General features: G+C 41.7%; 1 protein-coding gene across 2 annotated transcripts in view; it reads right to left on the minus strand.

Moving 5' to 3' along the window:
- The window catches only part of CCDC186 (coiled-coil domain containing 186), a 36,087-nt gene extending 21,488 nt beyond the window's left edge, over positions 1–14,599 (minus strand). The window contains exons 1-3 of one of the 2 annotated variants that reach the window (XM_029958493.1): positions 14,491–14,598; positions 13,665–13,746; positions 207–894 (exon numbers count right to left, since the gene is read on the minus strand). In XM_029958493.1, the coding sequence (XP_029814353.1) occupies positions 207–877 (671 nt within the window). In that variant the 5' untranslated portion in view covers positions 878–894; positions 13,665–13,746; positions 14,491–14,598. Of the gene's footprint in view, positions 1–206; positions 895–13,664; positions 13,747–14,490 lie in introns of both variants that reach the window. The other variant, XM_018069335.2, reaches the window with a different exon arrangement.
- Between the last annotated feature and the right edge of the window lie 7,501 nt (positions 14,600–22,100).

Consider the following 22,100-nt stretch of genomic DNA (forward strand, 5'->3'; position numbering starts at 1 on the left):
CACGCTTTTATTTACAAGTACATCCCACAAGTAAAAATAATTCCTCGCTTAGAGAATATAATTAGAAAAAGCTCATTAACTATCCTTTTAACAACTCAAGAGACAATTTGCTTCATATCAAAATGTTATATGCAGATGCACACAACACACAGCCGAAACTGTTCGGTACAAACCTTCACCTGTGATGAGCATACTCAAATACTCACTTTTTTATAGTTTGTTCTTGCTGCAGGTATTTGTCTTGCACACATTTTTCAAACACAGCCAAGGCATGTTCACCCTTCTGCACACCATTTGGGAGTTTTCGCTCCTTTGAAAAATCCGTGGATAAGAGTTCAGATTCTATTTCCTTTAGCAAATCCTCCTGTGAGGAAGTCTGATGTATTGTGGAAATAAGCTTCTTTGTGCAGTCTGTGTCGAAAGGGCTTTCTAAATAGATTTTATCGCTCGATTTTTTCACGAAGTCAGACTCCTCCCTTAGATCCTGTAATATTTCCATTAATGATTGTTCAGTCTGGTTAATTTTTGGATTGTGTTGTTCAAGTTTTTCAGTAGGTAAATGTTCTGTTTTCGTGGTGCCTTCTACCTTTCTTTCACAGTAGGTATTGGCACAGCAGTCTGTCCCTCCACTCTGCTGCTCTCCTGCTGTTGGGCCCCCATTGCTGCTTATGCCAACAGCTGCTGAATCCTGATCTGAGGGCAAATTCGATTCCCTTTCCAAGACACTAGCAACATCTCCAGTATAACTGATGCTTGAGCAGTCCTCCATTCCAGATGTTTTATCACACTTCTCATTATCTGGGGTCTTGAAAGAGGCATCATCCGACAGACTGACTGACTCCAGTGTGCTTTGCATTTCCGGTAAATGTTCCTCCATAATCTTCCTTCAGAAATCTAGATGTAGAATTCATATTACACAACATATTATATTCACAACCAAAAGAGACTGAGGGGAGATAAAGGCTACTTTATAAGTAAAATTCAAGGCATTATGCTAAGTGTTATGCAGAGTTTGTTGCTCTTTCAGCACAACTTTTAAGTAAATGCTCCAATATTAAGTTTTTCTAAAACAAGGTGAGAAATCAGGGATAACAAACAGCAATTAGTGAAACAGTAAATGCCAAGACAATAAAACCACCACCAGATTTTTAGAATTAATAATTCTACCATTTAAATCCACAAAAATTCCAAGTAATCACCTCTGAAAAGCACTTCAGACATAAAATGACAAAAAAAGTAACCATCTAGAATCTTACAGCTTTCACTTTCGTACAAATTATTTGAAAGCAACAATATGTCTTGACTTACTCATTTTTACAACATAGGGTGACCTCCCCCCCTCAGCGAGCCAGAATATTCAACTTCCTTACTGTCACATCCTCACTCAGCAGTCATACAGCAAATGTGTCTGTACCCAGGAACCCAAGGGAAGGGACTGGGGGAGGATGGGGGTGAGATTCTCTTTTCCCATCTGCTTTCAAGAAACCAAAATCCCCTGTGGAAGAGCACAGATGGTCTGTGGCAGATCTGCTCTCTCAAAAAGTAGCTTGCAGAGCAAATATTAGAAGACTTGAAAAGCTCTGCAGAAAGCGTTCTACTAATAGGACACCATCTTGAGATGCCAATAGCCAGAACAGTTATGGAAGAGCCTGGGTATAACACTGTATCTTCTTTTTCAGGATTTCCAGATGGTCAGGTGCCTGGCAATTTTAGCAAGCACAAGAAGCCCTTATTTCCATTAGGAGAAATTCATTACAGCAATCCTAACTTTTAGATGCAGCCCTATCCCCCTATACTGGATAAATTAGGCTACTTAAAAACAAAGCAAATTCTTCATTTATAAATTCAACTCTGCTATTCCAACAGTTGTCTCAAAGAAAGCAGTAACCTTGCCACATCAAACTTGTTTTCACCCTTGCTTTCTCATTTGTTCAGCTCTCCCTCACACAGCCACACAATCCAAGTCACTCAGCTCCATGCTCCGTGCCCTGCCCTTTGCCTCAGTCTGAAAGTAAACCCCTTTGTACTGCTTGGCTCCACTCCCCCTAGTCCTGCCTTATTAGCCAACATTCCATACTAAGGCTCACATTGCTAAAGCAGAAGGATAAGTAGGTCCCATTAGGTCTGTCACTAATTGTTACCACTATGACCTTGCACTATTAGGTATAAAAATCAGCTAAGGAAAGAAAGCAGCACCTTCAGCCCAGCTGTTTCTACCAGAAAATACCACTACACAAAACATCTACCACCAAGACCTGAAACCAACAGCTGAGCTACAACTGCCACTTAATCAACAAGAGAAAAGCATATGCAAAAACTGAGCATATGGCTGAGAGTACGAAAGGGAACACGTCATGACTGGACAAGAGTCACAAGTAATCAAACAAGAATTAAACATTTATTAAGTAACATGCAAACCACTTTTCCCTTTTGGTTTTAAAGCAAAAAACCTCAGTGCCACAATCTCTAACTCCCTACAAATCAACATGAACAAATAGTAAGGGACAGGTACAAATGAGAATAGAGAAGGGGAATCAGAGAATTCTACAAACACATCTCCAATAATTAATAAACTCCTTGATTCCTCTTTGCTTCAAATGATTTATGTTTGGTCAACACTGGAGACAAGAAATCCATCTACTTGGTTTGTGCAGTCCAAACAAACGCTCTTTTGGAACCTATCTAATCTCTGGTAACTTCTGCTAGTAATGAAAGCTCACAGTGTACTACTGATATTCTAAAACAAAAAAAACCTCAACTGACAATCTCAATGTGTAATCAAAAGAATGAATACTTTTTTTTGCAGTTATGCTCAGTTTGATAGTAGCAGAACACGTTAGGTCCTACTTAATTAAAAAGCCAGTAAGAACCAATGCTTTGAGACTGGTGCACTTAATACAGTCAATAACCATAAGATAATTTGCAAATGATACAGTTAAGATGGAAGAAAATTTCACCTTCTAGTAAGTGTTCCCTCTCGTCATAGGTAGTTTATTATCCATTCAGCTGTAAAAGAACTATTATATTAGCATAAAGCTGAGGTACTGAGGTATTTTTTTCCATAGCAGTTACTCCAGTCTAAGTTCTTGCTGATGCTTTCTATAGAATGATCAGAGGGGTTTTTAGCTTATTTTAAGCCTTTTATAAAGTATCTTCTAAAGCGTTATAAAATCTCCAAAAACATGTAGTTGTTTGAGGTACTACTGCCTCAACCCTGCTCATGACTGCCCAGCTGCTGCAGTTCACCACTTCCACAAGAAAAAAGTGGTAGAATCAGATACATGAACTTCTGTGTTGGTTGTTATACCTAAAATTTCCCCTCCAGTCAGCAAACTGGGTGGTGTTTATCTTCATCTGAAAGTAACAAGTGAAAAATACATCCCTGTTAAGAGAGCACATTAGGGAGGTCACTAAGTTTTCTTATTGTGTTACTTCCTTCTATAAACAACACTGTGAATTAAAGAGAAAGATTAATCTACATGGAAGCAGAAATACAATTATTTGCACAACTCAATTAGTCACAGAGCAAAAAAAAAAAAAAAAGCCACCTACTCTATATCCATAATAGCTTACAGTTAATATCAATCATAAATAAAGTGCAGGTTTCGTATCAAATGTAAGAATTTGAGCAGTGATTATACCAATTGGTTAAAGCGTGAAAAGTAAATTATGATTCAGTGTTCCCTACAGTCCTACTTGAATTTTCAATAGCACCTAGAATAAAATTTACCACATTAAGTTCCCAGTCTTTCTGATTCCAATACACTGCATTTTAGACTTATCTGTTCAAATCTATCTGAATCTGTTCATGACATACATAGATTTTTTTTTTCCTACTGTCACTGAATAGTATTATTTTTTGTATTCTAATTACTAACTTTTAAACAGAAACTGAACTTAACAGTTGACCACAGGATCACAATTTATATTCACATCAGAAACTTCCAGACAAAGTGGAAGTTTGTGGAGCAGTGCAAGTTCACATTGATATTCAAATGTCTCTTGAACATCCAAAGTTTGTTGTGCCTCCCTGAGGCAACTGAGTATAGCAGATACCTCCTCTGTAATGCCAGAGACAGAAAACTGCAGTAATTCTACTAAAGGAAAGGCTCATGGCTTTGTAAGCAAAAGGTTTTGTGTGAAAGAAGCTTAAAAGGATCAACACTGCCAGCCTAGCAGTAGCTAGCTGAAATGAGACATGCTAATATCTGACTGTTTTACATCAAACACACAAATATAGCAAGTTGCAGATACTATTTGGATACCAGCTACACATTTGATAGCAGCTCCATGCCTTTCCAGGTTTAATATCAATTGTCTATCATCCTACTCAGCCTTACAAATGATTTTTCCAAAATCAGGAAAGTACTAAGGTTAAGTAATATTGCACTTTAAGAAAACACAATAGTTTAGTGCCTGTTATGTGATTTTCAGAAGGCATCAAAAACTATCAAAAAAGGCAAATCTTGACTCAAGCAAGTGAACTAGTTTATGTAATGATATGTTCAAACATCAAACAAGCACACAGTGTGTTGATTGACAGCAAAGTGCCAGGTGAGCACTGGATGACCTTCTTGCACTGTTTTGCTAAGCTTTCACCTTCAACCACCTGCTCTGCTCCTTCCTCAGGGCTGATGTTCATCTTAACAATACAGCACAAGTGTCTTGTTCCTAATGCCCTCCATGTGACGTTTGTCTCACCCTCACAGTGTATGTCCCTTCTGCTCCCCATGCCACAGATAATGTAATCACTACCAAGTCAGGTTAAAAGCCCGAGCAGGAACTTCTCCAACTGGCATTCTGAGATCAGCCCAGCCCAAGCTTGCTTGCTCACATACCGTGAATAACTTCCATCCATCTAGTGCAGCATGTGAAAAGCTTTCTGTCACCGGCCTGTAACACTTTGCTGCTGCTGTGACAGGACTCTTTGCACTCAAACAACTGGTCTGACCAGTCCTCCTCCTCCTCTCTGATTTACGGCTCACAATTAGTTTGACACTCTAACACACCTTCCCCGTGTCCCTGCCCCTATTCCACAGCTGAGGACACAGCCGGCTGTGTTTTCCCACAATGCAGCAACAAAAACCAAAGCAAATGGAAACGCAGCAACTGAAAATGTGGTGATGTGAGCAGCAGAGAATGAGGAACAGGAGCACAGCTCAGACAGACTCACTTTGCAGATTAATGGGCCCTTGGGCCGCATTTTCACAAGCAAACAAAACATCTCCCTGTATATATACATCAGAATACAGACTGTACCCTTCAAAAGCAAAAGTTTGCCTTTTTCTTGAAGATATACTGTTTTCTCTCATCAGAGATGTGTTTTTCAAAGATGCAACGCCCATATATACTTTTCCTCATTACTCACAAAACTAGAGTTTAAATCTGCATCAGCACAGAGGATCTCCAAGTCCTAAAGTAAAATTTAAAATGGATAAGTAGTTAAACAGCAGCCACAGGACACAAAACATTAAAGGTTGGTACTGGCAAGGGTTACAACCATTTGTCATGCTACTTAAATTGAGATGTGCTTATCTGCTGAACTGCTGATAGCACAAGTGACTGGAATCAAAAGCAGGGAGCAGAGAGCCTGCCAATACATTAAGTGGACAACACAACAGCTTTCTAAGACAGAAAGGTCTCACAGGTATGTAAGGGAATGCAAATACTCAGGAAATAGCAATTTTTTCATTCACTTCCTTTGTTACACAATATAAGCATCCTCTATTAATAGCTAACCAAATGATAAAAATAGCAACAAATGTGACAACCATTCATTTAAGCTCTTCAAGAAAGTATCTTCTACAACATAAGTATTGATTAGCTTGGTAGAACATCAAAAATCTTGATACATGGTTCTATAAGATGCAAAACAAAAAAAAAAAGAAAAATATTTCCTGTAGCCACCTTCAGCAGCAGTACAGAGAAGGTTATGCTTTAACAGTGAATTCTCACTTCAGAGTCCATTCACTGGCACAGAGAAAAGCAGTGTCTGCAACAGTCAATCCTCCCCTTTCCTCTGCTGAAAAGTACATACACTCCTACTTTTTAGGAAAGCCATTGACACCCTCATCCTTGCCTGCTCATCCACTGTACCAGTTGAAAATCCTTCTCCCCCCTCCTCTATTCCAGTACTGCTAATTCCCAGCCACTGAAAGGTAATTCATGATGAAAGCAATTCCCTATATGCTTTCTACTGTCTGCACAGATCTAATTAGGAACACAACCTGTCCCAACTGTAGTCTGCTATCCTGTGAGTACAGGCACGTGCTGAGGATCTGGTACATTTTAATTCAATATTATGTCATTTCAAACTGCCTGTCTTTTCAATCTTCCTATTTAATGCAAACATGATTTTTTTAAATCCCTGACTACAAAGGACTTCCCTATTAACTCTAACTTTTAATTTCATAAAATAGATAGTTTGATCTAAAGTATGAACACTTAACTTGTAAATAGGCAAGGAGGAAATTACTTTGCTTCAGCCAATTTTAAAATACATGCAAGAGGACATCTAAAGGAACATAACAAATTATAACTATAGGAAGCATTTGCTGAGGTGAGGCTGTCTAGAAGAACTCACTAACAACAAGGGGAAAAAATAAAGTGTGTGCCTTGTCACCTAGTAACTATCGCAGTGGGGCTCTTTAACAACAAAGAGATTAAAGAATGACAGAAGTGTGTGCCTGGGGTGGTTCTGTAAGCAAACAGATTGATGGTCATGGTCTTCAGAAATAAAAATTACTGCTTTAAAAGAAAAAAAACTATGCTACAAAGCTTAAAAATACTGCAGAGAGAGAGGCTTCATGGGTGTGTGCACACACAAAACCTTGTTCAACCCAGGGTTGAAAAGAAAGTGAAGAGCATTGAGATAAGTGACTCTGAGGCACAAAACCTTCTGAAAGGGGAGTAACAGGAAGTTAATACAGTAAATGTAGTTCACTGTACATGAGACACATTCAACCACACATTACATAATATAATGGACAGTAGCAGTCAATTATGTCAGCTCCACTCAACAAGAAATGGGTTTGTATCATCTTTGGGTACGTGTTTTTCACTCATAGCTGTGTTCCTAAGAGAGGTCTTGTAGCAGAGTCACTGATGAAGAGGGAATCATCTGCTCTCCAAACAAGTACACAAACAATCCACAAAATCACGAAAAAACAGTTCTCACATCAGCTAAGACCATATGTGCTCTTCAGCTCTGGATATGTAAAAACCAGGTTTTTTAGGCTATGAAACAAGCTCATCTTTAAACAGAAGTACAAGGTAAATTTACAAAGCTTTCCTCTTTTCATTTCAGATCCGTCACAGCAGAGTACTCAAACTTCCTTTAAATAATAGACTAAAGTCTCAAAATTACTCAAAGCTGCAATACAGATAAGATGCATTTCAGAGAGCAGGTGGGGGACCAGGAGAGATGAAGTACTCCATGGCTCATGGGCAGCTGACTCCAACAGTCAGGAGGGTCCTAAGTACCATGACCTGGCCAGGCAAGCAGCTCAGTGACAGAAAAATCTGGTGACGCTGACACAAGCAGCCCATGTTCACAGAAGTCCCTCCCACTCTTACATGGATGTCAACTCAGCACTCAGAGTTCCTCTGTCACTGCAGTGTGTGCTGTGAACTTGCTAAGACAACACCACACACCTCTAAACAAAGTCCACCTGTTTACAGGAAAAACCTACCTAGATAATAAGGCCCTTGAAATTGCTTCAGAGTCATTCTCTTTATGTTGTAATTTGCGATCCTTACTTCCTCGTTCTTTCTCAATAACTGGATCGATAACTCACAAAATTGCTGCTGTTACTCTTTATTTGGCTCTACAAGATGGCACATTCTCAAGACAAGTTCCACTAGAAATTCATCATAAAAGTCTAAGCAAACACCCTTAAGCAGTAGCCTCTTCAAATGCTCTGTAATACTCACTAACCTTCCGCATTGGTTCTGGTTTCCAAACTACGCAGTTCAGCTTTAGCATGCAGTGTCAATAACCAGAAGGGATAATGCCTGTCCTTTGGAGAGCTTCTTATGAAGATACCTATAAAAGGGGTTTATTCTTAACATCCTCAGACTGCCCAGTGAAAGCAAATCATTACTTCTTTTCCCTAGTACCAGACCAAAAAACTTGAGGTAGCACTACAAAAACCTCAAAATAATGAGCTGTCTATTCCAGGTGCTGTGTTACTGTTCTCTGTACCACATTCTTAGTTATTTTACAAACACCTCTACTCTTCTGCATTCTTCTTCCCAATTCAACCAAAAAAATGCTTGTTTGATATATGGGTTTACAAAGATTTTTTTTGCTAGCAGATCCCAATATTGCAGGAACAAGAGAGGAAAAAACAGCTTCATTTTGATACTGGAGGTGCCAGAAGCAGACATTTATGAATCACTATGGTTCTGGTAAAACTGAATTCAGGAAAGTGGACATACAGCTTGCCTTCACATCTAGAGAGTTCTGGGTTTTATCTCTGCATAGCCCAGTGTTAGATGAACAGAAAATTCTACACCTCAGTTAAACCACTTGGAAATGTAATGCTTTCCCAATGATTGCCCTGTTTGTTCACCTCCAATTCTTCAGACAGCAAAGTAGAGCACTGAAGCACCTGAAGCTGGAGCTGGTCTAAACAAATACCAGAAACTGTTTATTTCATTACTCTGGCTTTCCAACAGCTCTCCAATCATCAAGAAGCCTGTTCATTGATATGTTACATCTGAAAACAGAAATATTTTTAACTCAGTTGCATAACCTTTCAAAACTGACATAATAATAATAACAAAAGCCAATACACAAACACCAAAAGGCTACTAAAAAAGTCCAAACTAACAGCCAAATCTAGAGCTGGGAGTGTGGACAACAGACTTTTTTTTAAAGGAAAAGTATTATCCTCATAAAATTATAACTGGCAAAGAAAACACTGTCTTCTGTATCACCCAACAGCAGATTGAAATGCAGTTATTAATTTCCAAGAGGATGTTACATGCATTTTACATCTATTTTGAAGATTCCCACTTACAAGATTTATTTTTACATGCAGTTCATTGCACTCAATGAAGCATCTCTATGTACTACTGCTCATGAAGCAAAGACAAATACATAACTTTAGCAAAACCACAGTTATCATTTATACTGCAATAATGTGTTGCCTCTTTCCCCAGTCATTGCAGTATAGACTAAAGGATCTGCTAAGGACAATTTTTTTATACTGCCTTCCATTTCCACTCATGATCTATGAAGTGAAGTGACATATGACTGAAATTTCAACGGTCATTAGAGTGTTTTTGATGGAGCTCAGATGCTCATCAGAAGACCCTCCAACAAAAGCAAAAACTGCACATCAGCAGCATTTGAACAGTTTGGTTACAAATCCACTTCCCTCTTGAAAGTTCCTGGGCAACAAAAAGACTAAGTACAAATGATTTAGCAGTTTTCAATTGCAAATTCGAGTTAAAAATGAGATGCAATATAACTCGGTGTAACACAGGAGATGGACTTCATTTCAAAGAGTTAATTAGTATTTATTGGCTGAAGAACACTGAAGAGAATAATAATGATTTTTAGAGTTTTCTTGACAAGGCACACACATGAAGCTATCAGTAACCAAAGTAAGACTTTAGGAAGTTATATGTAAAAAAAGTCCCACAAATGCCATAGCATTTATTATAATGACCATAATTTGTCTGAACAGTTTGTTCCACAATGGACTGTTCCTCTCCTTTAGATATCACACTACAATATATTTTATTAGAAACAATCTTAGATGAATCACTACAGAATAATAAAGTACTATTATCTTTAAACACATTATCCTAAGACAGAGACATTAAAGTAACCATTAGCCACCAGACAACTGTTAGAATCAGTTGCCACTTCAATTTAGATTTAATTCCAAACTATTATACTCAGATAAGAAATGAAGCTGTAGGACAGCTTACATGCTACCATATATATAATGACAACCCAATAAATCTGCTAAAGAAAAATTCCGGGGTAAAAAAATGCTTCTATCTTCTTATAGCGGGGTTGTTCCATTGTAAAACCCAAGATGCCTCTCTTCAAAAGCTTTTCACATCTTTACTAGATAATAATCATTATTCAAGCTTTTCCAAGTCAGTGCCAACCTGTCATTGCACTAGAACTCTTGCTAAGAATTTTCCATGACAGTAAGACTAAAAATAAAATTGAAGATATTTTTTTCAGTTTGTTTATCTTACGGTAATCCTGATAATACCTTCACCTAAACTAATCTGAACAGAGTGAACATACCTTTCTACTTCACTTGTTGGGTGAGGTTTTCAGTTTCTTTTTCTGAGGCCACTTTTTCCTTAACTACCGTCTACTGCTCAACACATTGCAAAACAAACTGCACTGGCAAAACAGACTTAACTGTTATTCCCAATTAATACCCAACTTAACCTGTATTTTGTATGGTATCTTTCACAAGAACTCTGACAAAAATTACTTTCCCAGACTAAGCATTATGTCACCAGCAATACTGCAGAAGAGAAAAACTGAAATCCTAGAGATAATTCTATTTACAACTGAAGTTTATAACAGGAAAAAAAAAAAGAGGATTTAACTAAAGAAGTTCTATTCCACACGACAAGATAAGAAACGCAGCTCTACTGCGCAGCAGTTCTGTAGAGGGACAAACCAAGGGTTTCAACTAAATCAAAAGGGACTGGGATAGAAAGGTCCACAAAATCAGATATTTTACATAATCTAGTGAGAGATGAATTTCAAAAAAAATCCTTCTGGTTTCAGGTTCTAACATTTGGTTACAACTCTGCACATAACATTAATCAGAGCAGCAAGCCACCCAAATTAGAAGTGATGACCCACAATAAAAGGAGATGAACTGGACTGAAAAGCATCACACCATTTAAGAATTCTTAAGCTTAAGAAGAGATGCAGTTGATCACCACAGTTGGTGTTTCAAACAAAACCAAGGGTGATCATGAGGTCTCATACACTCACGGTCTTCCTGTATTCCTGCATTCACAGAGAACATACACAGGAAAAAAAGAAACACACCTGAGTCCCACCTACACTAGCTCTCCAGATTCACATTTGTCCAAGATCAAATAGACGATACTGTTGTAATTCAGACTGAAGATTACTGGGGTATTGGTGAGAAGGAAGATGCAATGTAACATGGCTCCATCCACACAGAAACACTCGAGGACTGCAATACAGACAGTGGAAAAGCTGGCTGTGCACTGGGACATCAAGTCCTCCAGCCCAGGCATAACTTGACACAGCTCCTGACTCAGCTCACACAAAGACTTGCTTTGATGCATATGCTTGAAGGGAAGGGAGTAGAGCAGTGCATGTACACAGTGGGTACTCTCAGGATTTCCTTGCTTTTATCAGTTTAATACTTAATCTCAATTACTTTTCTCAGTTTTTTAATCTTACTTTATTAAGCACCAACTGCACCCCCTCATGCCAGCACCAAGGTGCAAAGCTCAGCATTTCTATCGATTCTTTGAATGTGGGACAACTACTTTAGAAGAAAAGGTTTACTCAAACTTTATCCTTGCTTACATCACAAGTTTGATAGCTGAACAATAGCATATGATTCCTTCAGGGCACCGCCAGGTTTTCCACCAACCTCATGCAAGTGTTAATAATATGGTCATATTAACTCCACGTCTGGAGTCAAGTAACAGCACCACTCGAAAATAAAGTCCATCAGTTAAGGTTTAACAAGTGAGGCTGGATTTGTTCCCATCACAAGCCACGGGGTACACCTTGAGAGTGTTATTTTTTGTCACACTAGTCCGAAGGTTGGAAGCTCATCTATCAGGGGAAAACAACATTCTAGCAACAGCATCCTTCATAAGACTTGGATACTTAAGGGTTTACGTACAGACTTGCAACCTTCTGTTACTGCAATGTCTTCAGCATAGAACAACTCTTAAGTTAAGAAAATGAGTCTACACTTCAGCAACCAATGCAATGCCAGCAACAGCACTACTCTAACCTTTCAGATTTCAGCATCATCCTTGCAGCTTTGCTTACAACAGGGCCAGTAGAAGCCAGGGCACTCATTATTACTACTGCCCTGTTCACATTCACATTCTGACACTGATAACATCACCTCTGCAAAGAAGAATGTCTTAAGGGAGGATAAAAAAAATCAAATTTACGACTGAGCGCACATTCTATGACAGGTCTTCTACACCTATAACAAAGCTGTAACTCTTGTTCACACTACAGAAGTTGGAGCCCTGGCAGACCTTCTCACAAACCTGTAGTGTTATGGCATTGTACAATACAGATCTTAGCATATTTGGCATTGGAGATGACAGTAGGTTTGCTTTAAATGGCTCTTTTCACACTTTGTTCCCGGAACATGCAAAAGGGTTGTAAAATTCCAACCATGGCATTACCATTTGCATGATCACTGCATACTGGAAAACACCACTCAGGGGGACGGTAAGGTTCTACTCTTTTCAAACCTGATTTTCCTAGAGAGTTTCTCCAATATCCCTGGAAACAAATGAGTAAAAAACTTCAGTCCTTTAAGGATGTGAACAAGTCAACTGTAAGTCTACAGAAGACTGCCTTCTGTTACTTAATATGAGGTATTATTATATCCAATATTATCACAGTAAAAAAATCAACCAGTATTCCATGTACTTCTTGAAATTAGAGTCATGATTTTGTCCCCTATTATGACACGAGTTTGTTTCTGATGCTTTTTTTTTTCACCCTCAATCTGATCCAGCAGGGTCTTGGTCTATGACTTGAAGATAAGAATTATCCATAAGGCTTTCCAATATTGTTTTTGGCAATAGGAAAATCAGTTCAGAACAAGCCAGCCCAGAACTAAGTATAGGATATTGCCTCCTGGAACCCACACATCAGCAAAACTTGCAGACTACTGATTCAACATGCCTAATAACACTATAGAAATGAAAAAAAACACTTGCCTTTCTATTTTTCATAGTTCTTTAAAAAGCCAGCTTCGGGAAATCCAATATTAGCCTTGGGTAGCGTTAAGCAACATAGCTGCTAACTATGACCTAAAAAAACTCTCTCTGTATTTGATTCTTCAGTCCTTTTCTCAACAGTTTGAAACACTGAAGTGAACAAACATCTGTCAACAACCCCAAATAAAGTCTTATAAAATGATAGAATAATACTGTTTTAAAGCCAAGACAAGAATAGATGATGGAAGATTTTCAGAAAAAGGAGGACTCAAAGGCAATACAGAACTAGGTTTGGGGTTTTTTTTCATAAAATGTCATTTCAAATGTCATCTTATGGCCTCTTGAAACATCTTCACTTTCAGTTTCCATATTTCTAGAGCTTAACCATCTCTTCTGTAAAGTCAATGGCAACACAAGCATTCATAGCTACTAGTGATTACATTTCCTTGCAGATAGAGAAAAGCAGCTGTGGCTCATGCTGTTACAACAATTTCCTTATACAACAAAACATTCTGAGACACCGGCCACATGTGAGGTTTTACTGCATTCTGCTTGCAACATTTTGACTTCTGAAAAGCAGTTTTACAAGAAGGTAAAGCAAACCAACACTAAAGCTGGAATGCCATACTTTTAATCTTACACACAGGTTTCAAATTCACAAGAAATCCACTGCTGGTCTGCCCAGAGTCTCGCTGGCAGTATACACATATCAGACTCACCTGTGCAGACTATTTTCCAGGATAAGAGCCAAAATCCGCAAGCCTACATCATAATCACCTCGCTGAAGTCCTTCTTTCAAACCTAGAAGGGCAAGCAGCTTTTGCAAATACCATCCGCAAAAGCCAGGACACACTGTACCGCAGCACCACAGCCGAGTCTAAAAAATAACCCTCATACTGGCTTAACAGTTACTGGGGTTTGTTACCTAATTATTTAACCATACAGCGAAATCAAGACGCAGCCAAACGAAACAGGACAACCTAATTAACACCGTGGAGGAGAAAGCTGTCAAGAAACAAAGAGATTGCGAGCCAGCACCGGAGCCAGCGCTGCCCGCCCGGAGGTCCTGGCTGAGAGGGGGCTGTCAAGGCAGGACTGCACCCCCCGGCCACCGTGTCACCGCGCTCCCACCTCCCTGTGCCTCACCCACGGACCTGTGGCCAGCCCAGTGCCCCCACCCGCACGGGGAGATGCCCCGCCGCGGCCACCCGGGGGAAGTGTGTCTGTCTGCCTGTCTGCCTCCCTCTCTCCTCCTCCCGCCCCCGCGGCCACGTCCCCCCCGGGTTTATCGTCCGCCGACAGCGAAGCGGATCACTGCGCGCCGCCCCTCCCGACCCGCCGGGCAGCGCCGTCCGTCCCGTCCCGTCCCCCGAGCCCCGGCGCCCTCGGCGCAGGTGCCGCGCCGCCCTCTCGGCGACCCCGGCAGCGCCCGCGGGCTGGGGGGCGCTGCCACCGAGTACCCACACACACACATACGTACACACACATACACATAAACATACACATACACACCCCCGCCCGCCTTTCCCGGGGCGCGACCCTCACCCGCTCGCTACGCGGCCGGCAGGGTGAACAACAGCCCCGCCATGGCGGCACACGGCGCTCCGGTGCCGTTCCCCGCCGGCCGCCCCGGCCCGGCGCGCTGACACATCAACAAAGATGGCGGCGGCGGGCGGGCCCGGCCAGCAGCGGGGCGGGACCGGGGGGAGCCGGCGGGGCCCGGGGCGGGACCGGCCGGGCGGCACCGGGGGGTCCGGGGCCAGCGGCGCCGAAAGGCTGCGATCCGCTGTGATCCAGGGCCACGAAACGACACGTTCGCTGACGGTGCTAACAGCTCCAAGCGGCTGGTCCTACAGGATATAGGAGATGGTCTTAAGCTGCGCCAGGGGAGGTTCAGGTTGGACATCAGGAAGAATTTCCACACAGAAAGGGGGATTAGATATTGGAATGGACTGCTCAGGGAGGCAGTGGAGTCACTGTCTCTGGAGGTGTTCAAGGAAAGACTGGACGCGGCACTTGGTGCCATGGTCTGGTTGACGTGGTGGTGTTCGGTCACAGGTCGGACTCGATGATCTCAGAGGTCTTTTCCAACAGAATATGGGATTTCACACAGTAGAGAATTTAGAGCAGGTGACTGAAAATTATTTCAATCTGTAGTTCTTTTTTCCCCTCTCTTCTTATTTAAAGATGCACCCTTCTGGGCAAGGGATCTCACGTCAGGCATTCTATGGCGGTACCCAAGACCCAGAGCCCTGAGGAGCCCTCCTGCCGTACAGGAGGGACTCTTCACCTCAAGACTTTTCAGAGAGATGGTCACAAAGACGCCTCTCCTTTTTGCAAGATCAGTGCACAAGTAAGGACTAATAGAATCTCTTCACCCTTAAGTAAACAGCACCTCATTCTCCAGAACCAACCCCTACACATGACATCAAAACCCTCTGCACCTACGTGCCACTAAGAGTCAGTCCAGTGATGTTAATAAACGGAGCCCAGCTTCATTTAACACCTGCTGGGACTTCATTCCTTATTCTGACTGGATTTAAAAAAAAAAAAAAAAAAAAAAAAAAAGTGAAAAATTTGCTAGGCATCAAAAACTGCATTTCAGAGATGGGAGCAGCAATTTTTCAGTGGCACACAAAGCTTTTTGGAATCTAGAGCGAGGCATAAATGCCATTCTATTTAATACAAAATAAATTGAAAAAAATACCTTAGCAGACAAGCTGTTAAGTGAAAGCAGTTGTATTTACTATAGCAGCTCAGTTAAAATAAGTACTGGCATCTCTCTTGCAGTAAGTTCTTTAACATAACAATAGAAAAGCAAGTTAAAATCATTGAATAATTCAGGTTGGAAAGGACCTCAGAAACTTACCTAGTACAATCCCCTACTCATAGCAAACCTAACTTTGATGTTAGATCAGACTGTTCCTTTATTTTGGCTAATTTATTTTTATATACTTAAAAAAACCATGCACATACCTGCATATATGAAATCATCACACAACAGTAATGATTTTTTCTGTTCCTACTGTGGATGACCTTGAAAACAGAATGTGCTGCATAACTTTACTTGCAAACATTAATTAGGAGACTTATTTTAGAGCAAGTTATTTTTCTCCATATTCTTTCTAGGTATTTGGAATTTCAGAGCTGCAAATGCAAATTTTAGGGTCCTAGAAAATGCTCCCTTGAAACCTGTCATTTAACGCCAGCCAGCAACTGAGCCCCACACAGCTGCTGGCTCGTGTCCCTCCCCAGCAAGATGGGGGAGAGAACTGGAAGACTCAAACTCGTGGGTTGAGATAAAGACAGTTTAATGTGACAGAAAAGAAAATAATAATTATATTAATAATAACGATGATAAAAGAATTAGAATGTACAAAACCAGTGATGCACAATGCACTTGCTTACCACATGCTGATCAATGCCCAGAGAGTTCCCAAATAGCAGACCCTGGTCAGCTTTTCCTTCTGTTTATGTACTGAGGATGACACCATTTGGTGTGGAATATCCCTTTGGCCAGCTGGGCTCAGCTGTCCAAGCCATCTCCCTCCCACCCTCTTGTTCCCTCCCTTCTTGCTGGCAGGGCATGAGAATTTGAAAAGTCCTTGACATAGTGTAAACACTACTTAGAAACAACTAAAAACGTTAGTTTGTTATCAACATTATTTTCGTTGGAAATCCAAAACACAGCTCTGTACCAGCTACTGGGAAGAAAATTAACTCTATCCCAGCCAAAACCTTTTTACAGATCCTTAAAAAGAACAATGGGATTTTAGAGAAAATCAATCTGCAAACTGTTCAGTGCTATCATAACTGTAATTTTTATTTTGGGAAAGATAATACTGCTTCAGATAACTAAACAAAGTCCTAGCCATCACTTCTAAAGCCGTGAAGGAGTCAGTCATATGCAGGCATATGTCTTTAAGAGCATTATTAAGTTTAGATCATAAATGAAAGTAGGTTGCAGAGACAACTTGTGCCCTCAGCTTTAACCTCCAAATACCATTTTAAAGGCAAATGCTTTGTTCATAATATGCTGTTCATAATATGCTGTGCATTCCATCTCATAAAAAAATACAAAAAAAGATCAGGTGTGGAATAGGGATAAGTAAAAATTGTCCCTCTTCAGAAAGCAGTGCCATGCAAAACTCACTTGCTAATTGCCATACAGTCCAAATCTAAGCTTAGCTTTCAGAAAGGCTTCTTTGCCTCTCCTGCTCCTGTTCTGCAGCTGAGCCACAAAGTTCACACAGCCCTGCTGCTCTGTAACACAGTCATTTCAGTCCCCAAATGCTTCTTATTTGGTCTTCTAGTTATTTAAAGGCAACTTCAGAGACATCAGTGTACTCTGGCCCTGTCCTTCTAAGATCTGCGCTTCTGCCTTGCTGAACACTTTGTAGTCTTACTGATGCTAATTGTGTGTGGTTTAGTGTGTTCCACCAGACTTGGCAGAATTTCAGATGATTTTTACCTTTTATTCTGGACATTTTTTTTTCAGCAGGATTGAAATCAGGTTAAGAAAATAGAGCCTGGTTAGTGGAGTTCTTTAAAGGCAGGAGAAAAGGGGTTTTTTTGTACTCAGCTAGACTCCTCATAGCTCTAGTACCAGAACTGATGTTGACAGTTCTGTAATACCTGTGCTTAGGCCACATTTTCATCTAAAGAGTATCTTATCCCCAGGAGGCAGCCACAGATACTTAGGAAATGATAATGACATGTCACAGAGAGAGCCCTTCCCCAAACTGCTTGTGTTCATATTAAATAAGAATGAATTACTGTACCTCTTAATTAGCCAGTCATAGCTGTCATTTGTCATGTACAAATGCTGAGGAAAACAATTCCTGAGTGAGAGAACTAACCATCTGAAAGACAGACAGTCCTACACAAAGACTTCTCTTCTGCTGCAGACAAGCTCTGCATTGCAGAGGCAGAAGCTGAATTTGGCCCACATATTCAAAAGGTTGTAGTTCTAACTTTTGGCTCATGCTTTGTTATGTAAGAAAAAGAAAAGTAAGTGTTCATGTAATTGCTCAATGTCCAGTTGACATTTGTCAATTATACAGAGCATTTTTATAGCTTTGCCTGCTGAAAGTGCTTACAAACATATGTTGTCTTCTTCAGCTAAAAAAGTGTTTGCAACTCCACTTTAAGGGAAAACAATGAGATGGCTGAAACAGCAGATGAAGAGCCATATCTGGCACTGCCAAGGAGGAGTTGGGAGCACAGTCCAGCTTGTTCAACTCCCATCTTCTGTATTTGTCAGAACACTGGTCTGTTATACTGTAATTACGGATGGCTGACTTGATTCCTACATTTCACATCATGTCAAGATTACATGAAGAGTTATTATTTTCTTCATTAGGAATGGCTTTCATTGTCTAACCATTTTATTCTGAGCAAGCACAGTTTGCCAGGGGTTGTCAGGGAGCCCCCGGGAACCCCATCTTCCCTCCCTGTGTCAGGTAAGGACAGCACCTCTGCTGAAGCTGCTTGCCACCACTGTTGTGTCTGATCTATGCATGGTAAATCCTAAGCATGCCTGTGATCACTCAAGTGCTCTAAGTTATAACTGGAAAAAACTATTTTCATTATATGTTGCGTGGGCTGTCCTCTGTTCAGCATGTAGCCCAGTGGTGTCCCAGCTAATTCCTAGGCACTTAGATCCTACAGCTAATGACACACTGGCACAGATATTACAGAACCTACATGTAGGATAGCCTGAAGCTCTTGCTAACAATTGCAGGCAAGCTACATCAACATCCTGCAGCTCCTGTGATGTCGCTTCTGATCAGGCTCCATGCTAACAGTACTGTGCTCAGTTACCTCTGACACTCATTTATATTTCACTTTGGGAGGGAGAGCTACCCTGCAGGAAGACATGGATAGGCTGGAGGAATGAGCTAAGAAGAACCTTATGAAATTCAACAAGATCAAGTGTAAGGTCTTGCACCTGGGACAACATAAACCAGGATGCTGCTGTGGCAAAGAAAGCCAACAGGATGCTAGGCTGCATGAACAAGGACATCACCAGCACAGATAGAGAAGTATTTGTCCCACTCAGTGTTTGCCAGGCTACACATGGAATACTGTGTTCAGTTTTGGTCCCTGCTGTACAAAAGAGAGGTGGACAGGCTGGAGAGGGGAAAGAGAAGGGCCACAAAGATGATCAAAGGTCTGAGAAGCTTGCTATAGGAGGAACAGCTGAGAGAAGTGGTTTCTTCTGCCATCAGAAAAGAAGGCTCAGGGGAGACCTTATCCGTGTTCCAGTATTTAAAGGGTGGCTACAAAGAAGATGGAGACTCAGGAGCCCCATGGAAAAGACAAAAGGTAATGGATACCAGTCACTTATGGGGAGATTCCAATTAGATACAAGAGTAAAATGTTTCACAATAAGAATAATCAGGCATTGGAATAATCTCCCCGGGGAAGTGGTAGATTCCCCAACGCTGGACAATTTTAAGATTCACCTGGACAGGGTGCTGGGCCATCTTGTCTAGTGTGCACTTTTGCCACTAGATGACCAGATGATACTTGTATTCTGGTATTCATAGTATACCTGACCTGGGATTCCACAGTTCTATTATTTTTTTTCCATTGCTGCAGCCAGACCTGTTATTTTTTCTTTTTAGAATGAATTTTACTGCTGTCATTTCCTGCCCTTTCTTGTTGCACTATCCTGAGGCATGGAAAGTTCCAAATGACTGACACTTAAAAAACAAAAACAAAACATTTGCCTTAACTGCAAGAAAACTTTGTGCTTATTCACATGCTGATAAAGTTCTGTCTCCAGTGGGATTCTTGACTTGCCTTTTCATTATAATCTGTCAATATACTTCCAGAACAGTCTATAGTGTTAATTAGTATAATTTCAAAAGACTGTTGTGACTGGCAGCACTGTTTGCTTCAGCAGGCACTGGGGATTGAAATGACCAGCCAGCTAAATGTACTAGAAACATGGATGTTTTAAGCCACAAAGTCGTCGTCGTCGTCTTCTTCTTTTTTTTTTTTTTTTTTTTTTTGAGAGAGAGAGGGGGAGACAGAGAGAGAGAGAGAGAGGTCTGAATGACAGAGTTCTTCTTAGGCATGAGGACTGGTGAGCTAACCTTAGGGACAGAGGAACAAAGTGCAGGGAGGCAATGAAGGCTGTATGATCATGATTACCCTGTTTCCCAGCAACCTCCCAATGTACAACTGTGCCTACTCTGATATGCAATGCTGGGCAATTTGGCAGATGGATTTCCTGAAATCCCACATAATCCCACCTAATTTCACCTCTTGCTTTCAGAGCAGCCTCTGATACAGTCAGCTTCTGCTCAGGTTGCAGCTGAGGGCTGGTGGTTCATTGGAGCCCAGAAGAGTCTCTCCTCTGGCTTTGGTAGGTGGTATCTAAACCACCTAGAGAAAACTTAGCAGCCCTTAGATGTGTTCTGCACTTTGAGAATGCTTAGAGCAATGGTTTGGCAGACAGGATCCTAGACTTAAACACAGAAGATTTAGACTGAAATGCTGTCATAGCCAGACTCTAAATGTCTTTAAGGCAGAATAGCTGTGCCTCAGTTACTTCTCTGTGAACAGAGATAATTATTCCCTGCTGTACAGAACATGTAAGAAGAAAATCCATCACTGATTTTATACACTTTAATAATAAGTACAACAATGTAGGCACTAAAATAGACCATTGTCACTGAAATTGGAGAATAAAACTCCTTAACACCAATGCAGTATTAAGGAGCAGGCATTAGTCTATTACAGCACAGATGTACAGGGGATAACTCAGCCTAAGGTGCACACCTGGCTCAAGATGGTACATATTTATTAGCCAGGGATATACATATCCATCAGAGTACATGTTTCTGAACAATTTGTTACTTTAGGAGGCCACAGAGTCCCTTAACTGGCTTGGGCCGACTTGACTTGTTACCGAGCTCTCACCCTTCATGACATTTCATTAACTGCCACCTTGTTGTAATTTGCAACACCATCCCTAAGGGTGTTCAAGGCCAGGCTGGATGGGGCTCTGAGAAACCTGGTCTAGTGGAAGCTGTCCCTGCCCATTCTAGGGGAATTGGAACTAGATGATTTTTAAGGTCCTTTCCAACCCAAATCATTTTATGATACTGTAATACTTCACTGTCCCTCAGCGAATTTTGTTGAAGACAGAGTGAGAAAATTATTTTGAGTAATAAAATCCAACCCGTCGCTTGCCACACACTGGGTGTAATACAATTTATGACTAATGTATTTTTGACCACGGCTCTGACAACCACACCACAGTCCATGTGAAAACCACACAGCCACAGCTACCAGGTCCTGGGACAGGGGACACTGACAAGGAGGCACCAGTTGTGGTGGCCAGCTGAGGGGTCTGACCCAGCACTCTGCTGCAGCAGTAACCTCAGAATCACAGAATCAACTAGGTTGGAAAAGACCTCTGAGATTATTGAGCCCATGACCCAACACCACCCTGTCTACTAAACCACGGCACCAAGTACCACGTCCAGTCTCTTCTTAAACACCTCCGGGGCGCCGACTCCACCACCTCCCTGGGCAGCCCATTCCAATGCCCAATCATTCTCTCTGTGAAGAACTTCTTCCTAAAGTCTAACCTAAACCTCCCCTGGTGCAGCTTAAGACTGTATCCTCTTGTCCTACTGCTGGATGCCTGGGAGAAGAGACCGACCCCACGTGGCTACACCCTCCTGTCAGGGAGTTGTAGAGAGTGATGAGGTCTCCCCTGAGCCTCCTCTTCTCCAGGCTAAACAACCCCAGCTCCCCCAGCTGCTCCTCATAGGACTTGTGCTCCAGTCCCTTCACCAGCCTCGTTGCCCTTCTCTGGACCTGCTCCAGCACCTCAGTATCCTTCTTGAACTGAGGGGCCCAGAACTGGATGCAGCACTCCAGGTGCGGCCTCACCAGCGCCAAGTACAGGGGATGAATCGCTCTCCCGGTCCTCCCGTCCACACAATTCCTGACACAGGCCGGCTGTGCCTCGTGGGCGGCCCCGCGTGTGCCGCTATAGGCCCGCGGGCCCGGGGCTGCTCGCCCTGCCCAGGCTGAGATGGCGTCACCGCCGGCTCCCCTCGCGCGCCCGGCACGTGCCGCGCCCCGCCCCGAGAGAGCGCGGGCCCGGCCGGGCGGGCGGCGGGAACGGGAGC

Source organism: Manacus vitellinus, unplaced genomic scaffold, assembly GCF_001715985.3.
Source record: "Manacus vitellinus isolate BGI_N305 unplaced genomic scaffold, ASM171598v3 scaffold_15_pilon, whole genome shotgun sequence".
Lineage (NCBI taxonomy): Eukaryota > Metazoa > Chordata > Aves > Passeriformes > Pipridae > Manacus > Manacus vitellinus.